The following is a 20,860-nucleotide window of genomic DNA, read 5'->3' as shown; positions in this document are numbered from 1 at the left end:
AACAACAACAACAACAACAATAATAATAATAATAATATCTAATGATCATTATCACTGTCATCATTATAATCATCACCACCATTACCACCGCCAACACACCACCACCACAACCACACCGCCACCTAGACGCCGCGAGGCTTCACCACCCCCTCATTCCGTCTTGGTCAAGTATGTATAGATGTACGCACACACGTGAAGCGGTTCTTTCATAATCATTTTCGCGTGTAGCGCATAACCAGAGCCGCTCGAGCCATCATCATCCATCACCGCGATTAATTCCCGTCGAAAGGAGTGAGTCGTTTACCTTCCAAGAGTAAAAAAAAACAAGAAAAGAAGGAAGAAAAAAAAACACTTAACTTGACCAGTGAAGGACCGAGAGGGCGTGGCGGGGCGAGGCTAAAGGGAGGAAAGGACTGCTAGGAACACCGGAAGACCTTGTGGGGGACAGTCATGCTAAATGATGTACTTGCTATTCATTAGTCGGTTCGGGTCCAGTTAACTAATAAGAAAGGCAACGATCTGGGCGTGGACGTGGGGCGGCTTGGATACCTGTGACCGCCAGCCTCCGCCTCGTCATCACCACCATTAACTAGTCGATAATTCTCACTGACGTCCAGCCTCAGACACGCCACGTCCGGTATTAGCGGCGAAAGTTACGTGACAATGGTTGTTTTTGTTTTGCTCTTGCAGTTCTTATATCAGGGCGTTGACTTCATCTTTTTTTTCCTTTTTTTTTTTTTTTTTTTTTTTTGCGTTTCCCTTCTCTGTCTCTGTTTCCCGACGGGGGTGAGAAATCTGCCGGCGACGGAGAGAGACGCCGGAAAGAGTGAGAGAGGCTGCAGATGGCAACACCAGAAGCGGCGGAGGGAGATGGATGTTTTGTGAACACCGTAATGGCCTTTAAAGTTGAGAACGGTCTCTACTTGAGCAATGACCGCGCCTTCACACAGGTTACCATTTTTTTTTTCTCACTCTCTTTTCGCATTTGTAGAGAAGGGAAGGCGTTCATGTATGGTAAGTAGGTGTTGATTGAGGGAGGAATTGTTTCGTCAAGGAAGGGAATCTGAAGGGAGCCTCAGTGGGAAAGGAAAGGCGGTGTAATAATATTTCATCTCTAAATCTTGCTCTTGTTTATCTTAATAGCGTTGTTAGGCTTTGTGCCGCTGAGCTCAGAGTTGTATCTTTGGAGTTAACGGGACATGTAGTAGTGGTGATGGTGGTAGTAGTAGCAGTAGCAGAAGTAGTAGTAGTAGTAGTAGTAGTAGTAGTAGTAGTAGTAGTAGTAGTAGTAGTAGTAGTAGTAGTAGTAGTTGTTGTTGTTGTTGTTGTTGTTCTTGTTGTTCTTGTTGTCCTTGTTGTAGTAGTATTAATAGTAGTCGTGGTGGTGGTGTAGTAGTAGTAATAGTAGTAGTAGTAGTAGTAGTAGTAGTAGTAGTAGTAGTAGTAGTAGTAGTAGTAGTAGAAGTAGGAGGAGGAAAATCATAAAGAAAAGAAGAAAAGGAACAAGAATAAGAGCAAGCTGACAAGGAATGCGGCAAAAAGGAGGACGACGAGGACGATGATGAGAAGAAATAACTAGAGGTAGTGGCACTGGTAATGGCAGTGGTATTGGTAATAGTGGTGGTGGTGGAGGTAGTGGTGGTGGTGGTGGTGGTAGTAGTAATATTCATAGCAACGGTGGTGGTGGTGTACTCGCCTCTTACTGCCGCCTCTTCCTGAGCCAACCAGCCAGTCAGCGCCCGAGGTCCCGCCGCAGCAGAGGCAACAGAAGGTGGCCCATAGAGAGACGAGGGTCATCCCAGAGACTCATCTATCTTCCCCTCATTACCATAACGCAGCGGCCGACCCAGTGTGTGTGTGTGTGTGTGTGTGTGTGTGTGTGTGTGTGTGGATGGGGGGAAGGGGCGTTTGATCACACACACACACACACACACACACACACACACACACAATGCCGTATATAAATGGTCTGTCACAAGAGGATACTCAGAACACATACATAGCATCACTACAAAAGTTGGACCACCACTCCTGCATACAGTCATGAGCGCACACTGGAATAAGCATACATACATACTAGCACGCGCACACACACACACACACACACACACACACACACACACACACACACACACACACACACACACACACACACGCTAATAACCATGAAATACCAAATACAATTATGCTACAAATCCATTTCTGACTTGCGTACGAAACCAAGTCTCCTCCTCTGTCCCTCCTTCCGTGGTCCCCGACTCTCCCTTCTTCCTCCCCTGAGCGATAACACTTAAATGAATAAAAGCGAAAACAAGGAAAGTGTGAGCATGAGAGCATCTCTAAACTACAAGGTTAGTCGCTGTCATGTCTGTCTCGTGTCTTCTTCCTGCTGGAGAATGTTCTTTCGTATTTGAAGAAAAAATAGTTGCAATAAAACACGAGATTAATTGAAGCTTCGAGCAACATTCTTCTCACGTAAAAACAAAGCATCAGAAAATTGTAATACCACTACTTTTAAATGTGCATCGTTGTACATCTCAATACAAGAAGATGCCAGAGAAGACTTAATGGAATACAAAACGTGAAGAAAATGCAACTCAACTCTTGACGCGACTGAAGTTAGATATCTGGAGATGGGTGGGTGGGAGGGTGTGCTATCCTTTACTCCCTCCTACCCTTCCCTTCCCTTCCCTTCCCGTCCTAACCGAGCCGCGCACTTCTTACTAAACACACTGGAACTCCTTGAAAAGAAATAGCACCCCTGCCTGAACCCTTGAATCATTCAGCAGATGCGCTCAACACGGCACGGAGTACAAGAGGGATGGTAGAATATTCATGGGTCCCTTCAGCGCGGCGGCAAGTTGTGGGGCGAAGGTAGGAACATGAGTTGATGGTGATGATGGTGGTGGTGGGGCATCGCTAGGAGTGTGTGTGTGTGTGTGTGTGTGTGTGTGTGTGTGTGTGTGTGTGTGTGTGTGTGTGTGTGTGTGTGTGTGTCACCATTTACTACGTTTTTCCTGGTTTTCTTTTTATTTTCATCTTCCCTTCTCTGTCCTGCTTCAGTATGCCCCATTGAGCTTACCTTCAAGGCGTGTTTTCGATAATTTAAGTTTTACAAGTCCGCGATCTTCATTTGATTCACAAGCTATTCGTTGTCCGATAAACCTGCCCTGTTTTTCGTCTTCCTCTCGTAATCTGCCTTCCCGAAGTTTTCCAGATGCTCTCATTATGTTTTGTTTTCATTTTTTTTTTTTTTCTTTAATGCTATGTCTAGCGCGTACATGTTTCATATCTTTCATGTAGTACTTCCTGCATCCACTATTTTTCACTTGTCAGTGTGCCCCTCCTTATATACCAGCTTTCTCTTACACATCTCGTTTGTCGGTACTTCTCTGTCTTCCACTACGCCAGTGCATTCCATCAAGCCTCTTCTATTAAGACAGCGAGCAATGTTTACATCGCCGAACCGAGCTGGAGATACGTCACACACGCAACTAACCTAAGGCTATAGATATGTAGGTTCCTCAATCACCACGTACTGCATCAAATGGTTGGATGGTTACACTCCGCCTAATCGTTACATGGAGCTGCTTATGTGCCTTGGTCAGGATGCTGCCGTCGCGACACTTGCAACACAGTGTACGTTGCTGCTACTGTTAATTCTAATCAAGTAAACATTAGAACTCACGAGGTGCGAAGGGCCATCAGATAAATGCGCATGACATCACAGTCTAGTGCATGGTTAGTGTCTTTCGTAGCATACGAAGCAAATGACAGATAATAATATTTCCATGAAATTATATTTCCACTGACATTTGAGTCATTATGGTGACGATGATAGACATGAGCAAAGTCAGTATTACAGAGAAACAATTTCTTTCCAGGTTTAGCAGAGAAGTCATTATCAAAGTAAATCAAGACAAGTGTAATGCAGTAGTGCCGTTAGCTTTCGTAACGACACCCTCACTACACACTGATTTCGAAATATGTATCTTTTCATTCGAAGGGATTATTTTGGCTGATCAGTATCGAAGAAAAATGCAACGTAGGAATAGGCAAGAGCAAGTTGACGAAGGTTGAAGTAGCCTCTTTCTATTATCCCATATGCGTACAAAGAGAAATTCAAATGAAACAGAATAGTAACAGATATAATAAGGCTTTAAAGGCTCATCAACATTGAATATGTCTGCCAACTTATTTACTATATACGAATACTTATAATCATATGAATAGACAGACCTTCAGTGCGCTTGCGCGCGCGCGCACACACACACACACACACACACACACACACACACACACACACACACACACACACACACAGTGACTGATCACATTTATTAAACGTTGTGTGTTGCAAGTAGAAGAACAAGAGAGCCTGACCTGTGGGAGCAAGGCAATGGGCCAAGCCGTGCACCATTTCTATCCGACGAACACTGAGTCGCGACTCGCTACACCTTAATTAGGATCAGAATGGTTCATAGAAGAACCTGACGTGGAGCCTCGTCCTTCTTCACCCCAGACAGCAACACGTGGCAGCCTCATTACCCATGAACTCATCCTCTTCGAAGAGAGTTCCAGGCAAGGAATCCCCGAGGAGCACACCATTCACATCACCTCGCTACAACATCCAGACTAAGTCACGTGATAGTTCTTACTCTCTCACTTCTTTCGTCCGGTTGTGTGCCACGAAAACCTCATTTTCGATCTGCTGTATTGTACCATCCCTCTCTCTTCCTCCTGGCAGCACTTGTACTACAGTGAAGTAACAAACATTAAAGCCGTCCATCTTTCTCCAATGTCTGCATGCATGTAAAAAAAAAAAAAAAAAAAAAAAAAAAAGACAGACCATTTCGCCATGTCAAGGATACAAGCTAGCATCGTCACCTCCTCCACGCGGTCATCGATAGACTTGAGTAGCGCAAAGAAAAGCATCGCGTCGGTGCTATTAATTACACACACGAAAAACGAGAGTTGCCTTCGTACCCTGTGAAGTTCCTTCATTAATGTACGTGAGAGAGAGAGAGAGAGAGAGAGAGAGAGAGAGAGAGAGAGAGAAACTTCCCCACCTCTCATCGCAGCCACAATGTGTGCTAAATAGGACCGCCTCCCGTATATTATTTTGGAGAGTGAGCGTATTTTAAGGAGTCCTTGCCTTCTTCCTTCATTACTTCACAAATTCAGTGACGCTGCTCTTTCCACACCCGTCATGCCTCCTTCTGTTGATATACTACCGCAAGCCAGCTCCTCCTAGCATTTGGTCTTCATACTCATCTCCCGTGTAGTCTAGTCGACCCTTCTTGTTTAGTTGAGTCTTGCGCTATTTCTCTCTCTCTACATTGTCATCATCTTCTATAGTCAAATTAGACACGGTTAGGAGATGTGTACAGGAGTTATACATACAAGTCTGAGCGTCACAAAGAAAGTGAAGGGGTTGTGTGGGGGGGAGAGGTATGTCTTGATATATTCATGGATATTGAGTTGCGATAAAAGACCTTGGGTGCATTAGTGTGAAGGTCAGACATGCACCAACTCTTACATCAACCTATACTCTTTTGAATCTGCATCTCACATTTTTATTGTCTCCTATGTTAACCTCTTCCCTTACGCCTTCCTAATAAGTCTCCATGCCCTGCGTGTATTTTATCGCATTTTGCTTACCTTTCCTTTTTCTCATATATCATCCAGAAATATCTTTATTTAAATGGTTCTCCTCTTCCTCCTCCTCCTCCTCCTCTTCCTTCCTTTGGGTCTTTCTCCGCCTCGCCTCTCTTTCACCACGACACAAGAGCTCTGGGAGGAACCATAACCGAGGCTTTCACGCGGCCAATAGATTGAGGGATTCAGCTCTTTGTTATGTAAAGTCGTGTGTCGGGGGCAGGGAGGAGGGACGGCCTGTTTGTGTATATTTGTCTTAACGGGAAATCTATGCTCGCCGAGTAATCACCTCAAACTTAAGAGTTCTTCTCTGAGAGTATCGTAGTCAAGGTAAAACACGTGTCCTCGGGTTTGTAGTTGTGTACCAGTCATGGGTTATACAGACACGAGACATCACCACATAATCCGTATACTTTTCTTAGTATTTCTATCGTAAAGTGAAGTTGCCGCACATCGCTTACTTCAGCGTCACGAGCTTTTCTTTCTCTCGTTAGTATTCATTGAAACAAGTTAGATAAAGTTCGTATTGAAGAGAACCTACTAAGAGGAGACTAACTTCGGCATTAGCCACTGATGACTGGCTCGAGTTCCGTTTAACACTCAACATGGATCCGAGGTGCAAGAGGAAATTATATTCTGTCGGCAAGACGTTTATCCCGCCATTGTCATGCTCATTATGCCATTTCCTCCACCGTGGGATGCGCGTAAGGCGGGTATTGGGCACACTGAATAACTAACGTCCCATCGCCGCCTCGTGACTCTCCTCTCCTCTTCTCCTCCCGCGTCTCTGCATCTTAATCTCCATCGACAACTTTAGGCCACGGTCCCGCCAAGTTAGTCTGAAACCCCTCGAGAGCTAATATGCCGAAGGACCGCGATATCTTATTCGAATAATTAAGCCTCAGGCGCCATCACACGTAGCTCCATTAATAATTCATGACTAGGAGCTAATATTACAGGCACGCTCAACCCTCCCCTTACCAGTGTATGGCGCCCTCCACACACTCCCTCAGATCCCGGCTACATTGTTCTCGCAGCAGTGCATCTCAGCGCACGTATTTACCAGTGTAATTTCGTTCCTTTGTGCAAGGGCGCTGCCACCAGGCATTAGGCGGCTTCGCTTGTTGAGGCGTGCACACACTAGTATTTCTCCGTGTGAGGTTGAACTGGTTGTATTAAGTGGCTTGAACGTTTTTAGGGTTGAAGCAAGAAGACAAACAAACAAGTGCACTGATTGTTTGACTTTCTGTTCTGTATATATTAAATCTACGTGTTCTGTATACATAAACTCTTACTTTTCTATGCATTTTTCTTCACTACAAATTGTAATTACGTATTTATTTCGTTTATTTCGCACAGTATGATTATGTATAATAGTTGCAGCATTAATGTTTCATAAGTGATAAACAACAGAAGCAAACATATCACCACATCCCATAAACAATGATACCATTAGCTATGTCATGTAGTCTTAGGAGTCAGGAAATTCTGTGAGGCAAGCAAGAAAAGGTAGGTGAGAAAACTTCGGTGGGTAGGAAGGGCAAATCAGCCTGAGGGAATGAGCACCCATTAGTCGATAAGAGAAATATGGACAAGGAAAGGTAAAGAATTAGGAAATTATACAGTGTTCCTAAGTAAACGTTTGTCATGCTAATTTTGATGTTTCTTTGTTTCCAGGGAGCAGTGTGGTTGAGGGAGAGTTTAGGATTACGAATCAGAATTTCTGGCCCGGCCTTGAGGACCCCACGTCTGAGGAGTACCGAACCATGGCACAATCTATCGAGAACGAGGTGAGTGTGTGTGTGTGTGAATACGGGCTATACATGTACTACAGTGCCATTTGTAGACACATTTGTTAGTTGTATTGAATACATTTGCATTATCCACTTCCATGCGACAAGATTCAGCTCAATTTACATGTTATTAAAAACTGAATCAGTAAGCAAAATAAGGCATGGATAGTAACATTATTATAGGATGTGTACAAATTGTACCAAACTTTTGTGGACTGTGGACGCGATGTGATTAGCGTAATCAAACCTGAAAGGAATATGGACTAATCGTTGAAATTTGATAGCCTCTTTTATGCACAAGCGTTTGGCTAGCCAGGAAAAATTACAATGAGGAACAGTCAATCACTTACCAAAGTGCTTAAAAGTTTTCTTCCCGTAAATATTGGTTTGGCAAAGCCATTCGTTCTTCGTAAAATTCTACATCCACCACCCACGTCATCTTAGGAAACACTGATTGCCAGTGATTGGTCATTCATTGATGACATGACTCGCTCAAACCTCGTGTCTTGTTTACCACACCACACCACAGATCTCAACGTCAGCTATAAAAAAAATAGTCGACCTTTATACTTTTATTTTATTCATTTATTTATTATTATTTATTTATGTATTTATTCATTTTTTTTATTTTATCTATTTTTTTCTTTTTGCCCGCCAGATTATAGGTAATACTGTCAACATTTCCCTCTACAATGAACATGAAAATCTATCACGTACTCTGATTACATTCACGTCTGCTAAATCTAGCATACAACTTGCTAATATAACATCACTAACTCAGAACTCAACTAAATTAATTCATTGAATTAATGTAAACCTAAACCAAGGTAACTAAAAAAAAAACTCAGATGAATAAATCATTGTTTTTTTCAATATTACCTAACAGAATAAATATATATATATATATATATATATATATATATATATATATATATATATATATATATATATATATATATATATATATAACCATACAAAACATTCAAGTTACGTGTTTCATTTGAACTATCACAATATATTGTTTGCTCACAGTCTTTCTTCCTTCTCTTTCAGCTGGACATGTTATTTCAAGCATCAGTTTGGGCTCATGAATACAACCACAGCCAAGTCATATCCTTGTCAGAAGGTTCCCTATTGGTTCGGGCCCAGCTGGTGCTCAATACAGCTGATGTGGCTGCTGCTCAGAAGCTAGGCACAGTTTTCCTACGAGGGCTCCACAACCGTCATGGGCATGAATGGTTGGGGCAATACTCAGTTGATATAACGTCCATTAGGTTCACTGAGGTGTTGGTGGACACCCTACCTTCGTCCAGCACCCCACCACCAACCACTACTACCACCACCACCACAACTGCTAGTGGCATGCAGGAGTCTTCCACAGTAGTCATGGAAGCTTCTCATCATCTAGCAAACATCAATGTTGGTTGGGGAGATTGGAGTCCATGGTCTCCCTGCTCCCCATGCTCCCCACAGTATGACCAGATCAGAACGCGGGAATGTCGGCTGGATGCAGGTCAAGGCTTGCTGGTGAACAGCATTGAGCCCTGCCTGCCATCAGGCCTTACTGGGCATGGCTCAAGAGGAGACATGGAGACTCGACCATGCCAATGCCACCGCACCACTGGTACCTCCTCATCTTCCACCACCACAACCACCACTACCAGCTCAACTACAACCACCACCACCTCCACCACCACAAGCACCTCAAAACCCTGGAGAGAAGAACAACCACAGAAAGAAGAGAGACTGGATGAAGTTGTCAATGGTAAATATTTCTTTTTTAGAATGTTCTTCTATGACCATAAAACATTTCATGCACAGTGTATTAAGTTTTAGTTAATTTTCTTCTGTTAGTAAAATATTAGCAGAATATACAAGTATGTATTTCTAATTTTAAAATATCAAAGCAATCTAATTGAAATACTGATACAATAGTCTCAGAAATGTTGCTGTGTAAGCCTTAGTTATTCTCTCTTTTTTTTTTTCCTACATATAAGTACAATAAAGATGCATCTCCAACAGAGCAACTGTGTGACTCGTGCTTGCCTGGGGAGGTGTGTGTTGGACTTCAAGGAGAGCTGTATCCTATATGTCGGCCTGCACGGGACTCAGGGGACAGGACTGGTAAGCACATTACATACTGTCATTTTCTTTTCAGATACCACTTCGACTACACGTTGAGTACAGGACTATGTGCACTCATAACCATACACTCCTCTCCAGGTTGGACAGATAATGCCACTGTATTCTGTATATGCTGTTGAAGGTTTTAAAAGGGACTGATGTCTAGAAATAATACTTTTCACTGTACTACTTTCATTCATATGGTGAGACAAGGTGTGGCATGTTATTGAAGCCATCATCTTTTAAATGGAATCACAACCTGGTATGCAGAGAAAAGATCGATACATAGTACAGGTATAAAAATATAGATATGTACTTTTAAAATTAAAACCTCTTTTTTTAGGTTGTGGGGGGCTCTGTGCACTTGAAACTGAAGTGTGCCAGGCTCTTGGGTCCAGAGCCTTCCAGTGCCACAGTGCCTCTCTTTGTCTACATGATGAGTGGCGGTGTGCTGATGGATTATGTATCCCTTTCATCAAGCGGTGTGATGGACACATGAACTGCTATGACCAGAGTGATGAGCAGCACTGCAGTAAGTGTTAACTAAAACTTACATAATTTTAGTGAATTACAACAATTGTGGTATTACTGACAAAGGTAAAAGTGTGATGAAGGCTGTACTTAACAGCTTCGTGAGGAAAGTATTATCAAAGCAAGAAACCATTTGAGTGTAGATATTGAAGGAGAAAAAGCAACAAACTTATTATACTTTATAATCATCAGAACCTTCTACAAGCACTGATCAATGAATGTATTCAGACTAAAGAAGGTTAACCATGTTTAGAAAATAGATAAATAAAATCATGGAAACACCAAAATATGGTTAATTTTTAAGAAAAAGAAGTGTCATGCTAAACCACACATTTCTATTTCATGTCACACAAGGATACTCTGTCCTCATGTCAATCCTTTCATTTCCAGCCCATCCCCACCTGCCATCTTTAACATTTTATGATAGCCAGTCTTCTGGTGATGGCTACTGTGGATAGTAGCATAACCCAAGATCTTCAAACATACATACATCGTACACTGTTTTACATACTCATATCTTATCATATTTCATCTAGGCTCTGTATCTAAAGTTTCATAAGAAAACATTTTAATCTAGAAATCACAACCAGAAATAAACAGCAAGTACCTTCAGCCGTATATTTTCCTTTTATTTAAGTGAAGTAATACACAAAAGGAATAGTTGAGTCAATTAATTACATTCTCCTTCAGGTTGTGGTCCAGATAAGTTCCAGTGTGGCAACAATACTTCATGCCTCCCTGTAACCTCAAAATGTGATGGCAAAATGGATTGTTGGGATGGTTCAGATGAAGCCAACTGCACAACCTGTAAGTCTCATCCAGGAGATTGATCTTTACAATGAGTAATATGCACTGCGTTTGTGAACAAGCACAGGTATACACACTTTAGAGCTTCATTTGATACCTGCAAACCAAGTTACAGAACTATCAATGATGACTTTCTTTGAAAAATTATTTGCCTGAATAGGCTCTACACTCATCCTGGTTCTTGCTTACATCCAAAAGCTATTTTGATGTATTACCTATTCCTCTTGCTGCTACGTAAATATCACGGCATTTCTGCCTCACCTCACTTTACTGTCAAAAATACCACATTTCCGTATGCACTGTAGAAACCAGAAAAACAGCGTTCCTATGTATGGTCTCCAACACTTTTACTGTTTATTCCTTTGAAAAGTAAAATGGTGATAGTTTGTAGAAAATTATGAATATATGCTTTACACAGACAAAAAAAAGAATATACATATGTGACAACTCTGTAAAAGCAGAGATGAATAATCACACTCAGGAATACCCAATGCAGATGCAGAGAACTAAGAGATCGCTTTCCCTCGGACTTAAACCCTTGATCCTCCCACATGCCTCCTGACCTTTCTATTGCAACATCTACAGCAATTCCTAATCCCCTAGCCCTACTAGATGGTGTAATTTGATTTATATTTCATTTCAAATTAACTGCAAGATCATTATAATTACAATTTGGAAAGAGTTTATGCATGAGTTTACAGTGTTTGTTGAACTATTGCTCATGCATGCTGTGATACTGCACGATTTTTTTCCTATTTTATTTTTTGCATGGACTTGGGGTTGATGTTGATGGTTCACCATGGCTACAGCAAAAGAAGGTAAGGCTTTGTCTCTTGCATGGTAGCCTTTCTTCTTCTTTTTTTTTCTTTTGTTTAGCTAATTTTCAACATGAATGAGGATTTATAAGTTAGTTTGCACTGCAGATATTGCAATGATTTTTATTTTCCCTGTTACTAACATCTACCTGCTTTGAACCACTCATTAAGTAGGAAGTAGACAGCCAGTTTTGTAGAAAACAAAAGATTTCAAGTAATGTGTGAATTCTCAAGAATACAATTATGTAAAATTTATAACTGTAATGAAATCTTATCAAAATACATTGGTCTTTATGAAAATAGTAGTCTACATGATACAAAATCATGTCCCTTCTGGCTCTATTATTCGGTGGTACAAACTGCAATGCTGCTTTGAAATTGGAAAGAAATTGGCTCCTACTTACCTATTGTTCTTTTTTTCACCCATCTTTTTTTCCTTTTCCCTTTCCCGCACACATCCACTCAACAGCGGATCTCAGTTCTCAGTGTCTGACGGTACCTGTGTGTGTTTTCAGTGTGCCCCAACCCTGACACTCAGTTTACTTGCCGCAGCAGTCAGTGTATCCCCCAGTACCAATTCTGCGACGGGTTGGCAGATTGCAGGGATGGGTCAGATGAACCCTTCGGTTGCTCTGGACGGTGCCAATCCAACGAGTACCAATGCCGGTGAGTGAAGATACACCTCATCGGGTAACTGTAGCAAATGGAGAACAGTTGGATTCATCTTAAAAATAAACTGACTTTTTCATGGTATTTGCAGAACTGCAAAACATGAATAGTGTAAAAATGTATCTAATATTAATTTCAATTCCTTTTAGAATACTACATGTTCTTGCTATACTTGCAGCTCATATATTGATTTTAGCCATCAGGTTCAACAGCATCTCTGTAGTTATCAATTTCACTCTCTCCCAGAAATGTTTTAATGATCAGCATTTTTATGTAACCACATATCTAAGTATTGTTCTCATTGCGCAGAGATGATATTTCTATTCAGACATTGTGTATCAAAGCAGAGCATCAGTATGAACTGTTTCTTACAAAAATGTTATCTAGTTTTGACCTTTGAAAATAGGTTATCATATATGTACATTTACCTACATTAATTCTTAAAAAATAAATGAATAATCAGTCATGTCAAAGAAAAAAGAAGCACAGCTGCCTAAAAAGAGAAGTCAATTAATCAAACATGACATTTATTTATGTAACAGGAACAGGAGATGCATCCCAGCTACCCTCGTCTGTGATGGTTGGGACTCGTGTGGCGACAACAGTGATGAACAGAACTGCAATTGGACTTTCATCTCTCTCTCACCGGGAACGGGAGCTTCTCTCTTGAATACAACTACTTCTAGTGCTTGGAGAGGGCTCAGTCCAGGGAATACTTCTGCTGGATCACAAGAACAGAGCACAACAAGAACTGACTATATAAGGCTCTTTCATCTTAAGGGCAGAAACAATTCAAAGTCAGTTAATGTTGGTGCTTCTTTGGATCCAAAAGACCCAAATAATACATCTGTTTTGTACTTAACAGAACAGAGTGAAGACATTCATCCAACCCAATCTCAAGTTGTCAGTGAGACTAGGACAGAGAGTGATAAAGTGGAGATAAATAGGCATGGTGTGAATGACAGACCAGAGACTGTGACCCAGAAAACAGTTGCTCCTGTCCCAGTCAGGGACTGGAGACGAACTTTGCAAGTCATGCCAAGAATGGAGGATTTTTTAAGTACTTGGCCAAAGTCAAAGCCAGTCTCCATTCATGATCCTGTGTCTAGAACTTCTTACTCAATGATCCATGAAGAAAATAGCCAGTTTGATGATTCAGACAGTGCAGTCAGCAATATGGATATGCAGGGTAATAGAAGAACCTCTCTTGGATAAAGAATAAATAATCCAGTTAACCAAGAGCATGGCTAATTATACTACGTATATTATCAATATGAGAATGAAAAAGTTGTGTGTGTGTGTGTGTGTGTGTGTGTGTGTGTGTGTGTGTGTGTGTGTGTGTGTGTGTGTGTGTGTGTGTGTGTATCATCCATTTTGTAATGGACAGTTTTATATACCAAGTGAAAATGGATGTATATTCAAATTGTCAAAGTCAATTGCTATTTTAGTATATTGGTGTTATGAGATGGAGAAATATATTGCATCACAATGTTAACATATTGATGTTGTGAGAGGAGTCCTTTTTGTATATCTAGTTGAGAAATACCAAAGATTGTATGTATATTTTGTCCTGCCTAGGACCATATGATGTTATCTAGTCTGTATGAAACTGTACTTATCATGTATTAGTTGAGAGCCTTGGTTAAGGTTGCTGTGCTATATATGAGAGAAAGAAAAAAAACTCTCTCTGCAGATTTCCTCATATTGCAGTGATAATGCCAGAAATGATAGCTGAGTTTTCTCAGCTTTTTCAAAACTGGCACAGGGGGGTGTGTTCCTTGCTGTAACAAGTCCATGCACCTTATTGCAGGCCATTCTTCCCACCATTCAGAACACTGTGAATATGCTTGTTATACTTTACTCTCCCATCACTAACACAGAATTGAAGGTTTTACTTCTGATCATATCTCGTTTTATGGGTTTTTGGGATTTGGAGTTAGGATGCAGTATTGAAAATATATAGCTTTATTTCTTGTGAAATAGTGCTGAAAATGCATTTAATTAACATCACTTAAATTCATAACAAGAAAAGAGAAAACATTTTGTCAGTAATGTCCTGAGATCCATCAGTCAAGTTCCATAAGCCTTGTCCCCAGGGCTGATTCAGGACATTGTGCCTTCTTAGGAAAAATACTTAAAAGTCAGGCTTAAAAATTCAATTGATTTTCTTTTTAATAAATTACAAGTTGGTTTTGTTGTTTACTGCAGTAGTTTAAAAGCTAAATAAATAAACCATTATAAGAAATTTCAACTAATCCAGAAATTATATCTAACATACAGAAGCCCATCCACTGCATCAAGCCTCATGATTTCTTATGATCTATTTTGTTATTGCATTATCATTCCTATTTTCACTTATGAAGCAAACACAGGTCCTCATCATTGACAGGCAGATTCTGTTATGACATATTTAAATTAAACAAAATAACAATCTTAAGATTTTTGAACAAATTAACATTGTCTAGTACATCTGAAGGCACAAATTGTCATTTCTAAGAATGGTAAAATATGTCTGTAAGCTGCACCAGTCTTTGTGTGTGGACATATCCTCATTCCTTGGGACAAATTCTTAATTCTGCATAAGTTTTGCTACCAAGTTAGAGAGCTTATTTCTGTTGCTACAGTTGTTTTGACCATTATGGTAACTTTCACATGGACTGTCACAGGCAATGATTCACCTAGGATGAACTTCACATATGCCAAGAATTTATTTCCATCCAGTGTAGTATGCATATACCTATCATTTGCTAAAACTCTTAACTTTTTGCTAAACAAAATTAGAATGTGCAATGCATTATTTTACATAAAACAATGTAATCTTCAGTACCACAATTTAGCTTCATAAGTAGTGCACTTCTCGTCCATTTTTTTGTTCACATATACAGTCTGTATTTGTATAGTCTTATTGTTTATTCCAGTGCTTCATATGATACATATACTGCAAATAAAGCTGAAAATGCCTTTGTGTGGTTCTACATGCTGAATGAAAAGCATTCACTAGTCCATATTTTTGCCTAGGTAGATAAAATAACTTTTGTATACTTATTCCATAAATAAACATATAACAAAATTATTACTTCCTAATGGATACCTTTTTTTTTCTTCTTTTTTTTTTCTCTTTCTTTTCTTTTGTTTTTCTTTACTTTTGGTTGATATACTAGCTTACGTTATTGGCTGTCATGCTGAGGTCTCAGTAAGTGATAATTCATGTGACCTCACCAATGCTTCGCCATTGGCAAATATATCATCTATCCCACAGCCATCCTCCAAGTCATTATTATTTTGCTTGATCTTAGTCCACATGTAAATATGGCTGCATACAGTAATGAAAAATATTGTATTTTTAAGCTTATGTGATATATTTATGTTGTACTACATTTTGAAGTATAAAAGTTTTGTAATAAATAATAAACACAAATCACATAATGAGTATTAATAACAATCTAAGCATACAAAATCTTATATTATAATAAAAGGAATATGCCATTCAAAAAATCTGCACATAACTAGTGAAACATCTATAAACCTATAAACAATTACTATTCAAAACACTCAACAATATACAAATCAAATACTGTAGTAGATCATTTTACATCAGAAAGGTGATTGATAAGGATGAAGTCACAAGTGTGTGTGTGTGTGTGTGTATTCACCTAGTTGTATTCACCTAGTTGTAATTTTACAGGGCCTGGGTATCATACTCATGTGGCCCCGTCTCCATATCTACACACATCCAACTTTCCTTTAAAACTATGCACTCTCCTCGCTGACACCACCTCCTCACTCAAACTATTCCATACCTCCACACATCTTTGTGGGAAACTATATTTCTTCACATCCTTCAAGCATATTCCCTTGACTATCTTTTTACTATGCGATCTCGTAGTTCTATTTAAATTTTCCTCTCTCAACATCATTTGCTCATTATCCACTTCATCCAGACTGTTCAACAGTTTATAAACCTGTATCAAATCTCCTCTTTCTCTTCTTTGTTCCAAGGTAAGCAAATTCATTTCTTTTAATCTCTCCTCATAGGTCATTTCTGCCAATTCCGGAACCATTTTTGTTGCCATTCTCTGCAATCTCTCCAACTTCCTTATATGCTTCTTTTTATAAGGGGACCAAACCACTCCAGCATATTCCAATCTTGGTCTAATTACCGTACTAATTAATTTCTTCATCATATCTTTATCCATATAATGAAAGGCTAATCCAATATTTCTAATCAAATTATGTTTCTCCAAACATCTTATCAATATGAGCCTCAAACTGCCCATGGTCTTGTATTATCACTCCCAAATCCTTTTCCTTTTCCACCTTTTTCAACACTACTTCTTCACCCATCTTATATGACCCTCTTGGCCGTCTTCCACTCTTCCCCATCTCCATCACATGACTTTTGCTCAGATTAAATTCCATCTCCACCTCTTGCTCCACTCCCAAATCTTATCCAGATCTGCCTGTAAAATTTCACAATCTTCTTCACTCTTCACACACCTACACAACTTCGCATCATCCGCAAACAAATTAATATAACTGTTTACTCCCTCTGGCATATCATTAATATAGACAAGGAAAAGTATTGGTGCCAGCACTGAACCTTGTGGGACTCCACTCTCCACCACCAACCAGTCCGACTTTGCATCCCTTATTACCGTTCTCATCTCCTCCATCTCAAGTAGTTTTCCATCCACTTTAACACTTTTCCCTTCAGTCCTCCATAAATCTCTAATTTCCATAGCAGTCTCATGTGAGGTACCTTGTCAAAAGCTTTTTTAAATCCAAATATACACAGTCCATCCATCCCTCTCTCTTGTATTTTGTCAACCACTCTTGAATAAAAGCTCAGTAGATTTGTTACACATGACCTCCCTTTCCTAAAGCCAAATTGATGATCCGATAATAACTTATGATCCTCCAGGAACCGTATCCAATATTTCTTTATCACCCTCTCACAAATCTTACCGACCACACTTGTTAGAGACACAGGTCTATAGTTAAGAGGCTCTTCCTTACTGCCTCCCTTATAAATGGGCACCACTTCAGCTCTTTTCCACTCTACTGGTACTTCCCTGTTTCTAATGAGCACCTTATAATATCATATAATGGATCTATCAATTCTTCTCTACATTCCTTCAATAATTTTCCTGAAACTTCATCTGATCCCATCACTTTATCATCTTTAAGTTCCTCCAACATTTTACATAACTCCTTTTTAGGTATCTTAATGTCATCCATGTGCACATTTCCTTCTACATTCTGAGGCTTTACAAACATTGTTTCTTTAGTAAATACTTGTTGAAACCTATTATTTAGCAATTCTGCGATATTCTTAGGGTCATTCTACTATCCCTTGCTCTCCTTTCAACCTTTCAATGGACTCTCTCTTTTTAAGTTTACCATTTATGAACCTGTAAAACAATTTTGGATGTTCCTTACTCTTGTCTACAATATCTTTTTCAAATTTTCTTTCTTGTTTGTGTGTGTGTGTGTTTAATTGTGGACCAAAAAGAAAAGAAATGTCAGTCACCATAAAAGAGAAAATATAATAAAGGAGAAACTGCATTTTAATACTGATATACACACACACACACACTCTGGCACAAATTAGCAGACTTATGAGGTGAAAGCCAAAGGATGCTGAAACCAGTGAAATGCTTTTACAGAATCACTATGACATTTATCAAAAGTTAAGCACATAAGAAGAGGATTACTTTCAGTCAAAGGATGGTTCCTCAAAGGATCTGCAATACTGACATGGCTATTGAGCTTCCACATTAATAGAGGAACATGAATACTATGATTATAAACAAGAGATAAGTAGTATGATGCACTGCATACTGGAAGAAAAATGGATTATGAAGTAAGATATATATATATATATATATATATATATATATATATATATATATATATATATATATATATATATATATATATATATATATATATATATATATATATATATAGAGAGAGAGAGAGAGAGAGAGAGAGAGAGAGAGAGAGAGAGAGAGAGAGAGAGAGAGAGAGAGAGAGAGAGAGAGAGAGAGAGAGAGAGAGAGAGAGAGAGAGAGAGAGAGAGAGAGAGAGAAAAAAAACATCTGTATAATACACAAGTATTTGTCAAAAAATTATGAATCTACAGTTTGGCCATCATTCTCCACTTTTCCTTGGGGTGGCAAAATTTGACAGCTTATTTGGAATGAGATTTGAAGATAGATATTCTTTGCACACATACTTTATAGTCAACAGTTAGCTACAGAGAACAGTTCATTCAAGTAAAATGTCCATCCTCACACTTGCTGTCCACATATACTATCAAAAGGTGATTGACAAAGAGAACACTGTCTATTGTAAATGACAGAAAATACAGAAGCCAGAGACAATATGTTGAGACTAAATCAAACTCTGTAAATGTATGATTTTTTCTTATTTATTCTACTTATTGTTTACTTCATTGTCCTAAAGATCACTTGATCAATAATCATTTAGTCTTGTCCTTCCATATAAATTTAGGTCTTTGAGATATGAATCTCTCATTCATCTGTTTAGATCTATTAAATGCTACAGCTTAACCACTATCAAAAAAAGATATATGCTGATGATAGTAATAACAATAATAATAACAATAATAATAATATCATAGATTTAGCATTTTGTCCTGATTAATTCTGGTGCTTCTTAATGTAAATCGCTACTCCCCAAATATAGTGTGACATCCAAGAAAAAGGGATGAAAATAAACTAATGAATAGTTTAAAACTGTAAAATATTACTAGACATAACAGATGGAAATGTCTTTCATACAGCAATTAGAAGAATATTTGCAGGAATTAATTTGGCACAGAAAGACTACCAAATGTGATAGCCAAAGTATGCATGCAACCTAATGATGGATTCCAAAATGGCAGAGACCTGATGTCTATTCCTTAAAACTTGTCAGTATTTTTTTTTTTTTCTCATCTTATCACATAGCTCATCCATGATACTACCAATTTTCTCCAAAATATCAGAGTGTTCTCTCTGATGATCTCTCATAGTTTTCAATAACTTCTCTTCTTGTTGAGTTTTCACTGTGAAATGATCTGTGATGAGTGACAGGACAGGATCTAGTGATGTGTTCATTTTGAAAGGTATATAAAAATTTCTAACTCCTTGTGGATTTAATGACATGTCAGATAATGTGGAATCACTATGAATAATATTAGTATCATCAACCACATTACTATCAAGAACAAGACTTTCACTTGAGACCTTTCGGGGCCTCCCTCTTTTTCGTTTTATAAGGGGAGATTTATCTGACTCAAATTCTAACTTTATCCTTTTCGATGAAGAGTTTATGTCTTCACAGGGCAAATCACTATTATCAAAATCATCATCAAGTGTCTGAGAAAAAAATGTAAAGCGAGTTTTTCTCCCAGAACGAGTTTTAATTATCTTTGTTTTTAGGTTATGTTCAGCATACTGAGAGGCAGAGTCTGACTGCTCATCATCTGCAAAGTTCATGGCCTCTTTCTTTAAAACATTGTTGGGTTTTGAATTGATAGTAAACATAAAATCCTCTGGACACAACCTTCTATCATTTCTATTCTTACTTTGCTTTTTAAAAAATTCTTTTTCATTAACAATGGCACTTTCCACATTCAATGTGAATTCCTTTGGCAACAGTAAACTGAAATTGCTGTCATATTCATCAGTAATGGTATACAGCATACTATTACTTTGCCTGATACAAGAAACTGGGATTGTAGAATGCACTTTCCCAAAAACCTTACCATAGACACTATCAGCAATAACTTTCTTAGAGGTATCCATACATATGTTTCTACTGAAAGATAGATTTTCTGTATTTTTTGTCAATCTATCTACTACATGTTGTGGTTTACAAGATTTCCCTAAGATAGGAATACTAGTACTATCAAATTTCCTCCCTAAATTTCTGTCTATGGGATCTAAAATTTCAAGACAATTAATAAGTTCTGAATTTGTGCTTGTGTTACTTAAAATACTTGTAACATTTCCCATTCTTCCATTAATTTCCTTTCTAACAGCAGTCATATGATCCTGACCTACTCTCCTCATGTGACATATGGCCAGAGCTAGATACTCACAGGCTTCATCAGTCTTGTCTTGGCATTTTACTGCATTTTCTTCCAAAATCCATCCAGTGTTGCTGTTATTAGAAGAATCCTCCTTTATTTCTGAACAATTTCCTGAAATAAAATGCCAATCTTTTATCTCTATTTCTACTTATAAAGCAAATTAAAAACAGGCAACAAGAAATACTTCTCAGGTTAAAGAAAGAAATGAAAAATACAAATATTATCTAAGATCAAAATATACTTCTGAAACAAACCTTACAAAATTTAATGAAAAGTATCTTCCACCTTAAAGTAAGACAGTCAAACAATGAAGGCAAAAGGTTCATGCTGAAATAAATAATGATAAGAATATTGTTCGAGTG

General features: G+C 38.7%; 2 protein-coding genes across 10 annotated transcripts in view; one reads left to right on the top strand and one right to left on the bottom strand.

Annotated features, from left to right (window-relative positions):
• Window positions 1-15,823, top strand: part of LOC123516356 — a 244,757-nt gene extending 228,934 nt beyond the window's left edge. For 3 of the 6 annotated variants that reach the window (XM_045275655.1, XM_045275652.1, XM_045275654.1), the window contains exons 4-11: window positions 7,336-7,448; window positions 8,505-9,216; window positions 9,474-9,575; window positions 9,919-10,107; window positions 10,797-10,913; window positions 11,723-11,731; window positions 12,244-12,394; window positions 12,940-15,823. In XM_045275655.1, coding sequence (XP_045131590.1) covers window positions 7,336-7,448; window positions 8,505-9,216; window positions 9,474-9,575; window positions 9,919-10,107; window positions 10,797-10,913; window positions 11,723-11,731; window positions 12,244-12,394; window positions 12,940-13,612 — 2,066 coding nt within the window. In that variant the 3' untranslated portion in view covers window positions 13,613-15,823. The remainder of the gene's footprint in view (window positions 1-7,335; window positions 7,449-8,504; window positions 9,217-9,473; window positions 9,576-9,918; window positions 10,108-10,796; window positions 10,914-11,722; window positions 11,732-12,243; window positions 12,395-12,939) is intronic. The other 3 variants (XM_045275656.1, XM_045275653.1, XM_045275657.1) reach the window with 3 other exon arrangements.
• The window catches only part of LOC123516354, a 31,291-nt gene continuing 20,708 nt past the window's right edge, over window positions 10,278-20,860 (bottom strand). The window contains exons 17-18 of one of the 4 annotated variants that reach the window (XM_045275651.1): window positions 20,508-20,609; window positions 10,278-12,422 (exon numbers count right to left, since the gene is read on the bottom strand). In XM_045275651.1, the coding sequence (XP_045131586.1) occupies window positions 12,412-12,422; window positions 20,508-20,609 (113 nt within the window). In that variant the 3' untranslated portion in view covers window positions 10,278-12,411. Of the gene's footprint in view, window positions 12,423-18,432; window positions 20,610-20,860 lie in introns of those variants that run through there. The other 3 variants (XM_045275650.1, XM_045275649.1, XM_045275648.1) reach the window with 3 other exon arrangements.

This window comes from Portunus trituberculatus, chromosome 40 (assembly GCF_017591435.1).
Source record: "Portunus trituberculatus isolate SZX2019 chromosome 40, ASM1759143v1, whole genome shotgun sequence".
In the NCBI taxonomy this organism is placed as follows: Eukaryota; Metazoa; Arthropoda; class Malacostraca; order Decapoda; family Portunidae; genus Portunus; species Portunus trituberculatus.
The sequence above is the reverse complement of the archived record's forward strand: the minus strand, read 5'-3'. Positions and strand labels throughout refer to the sequence as shown.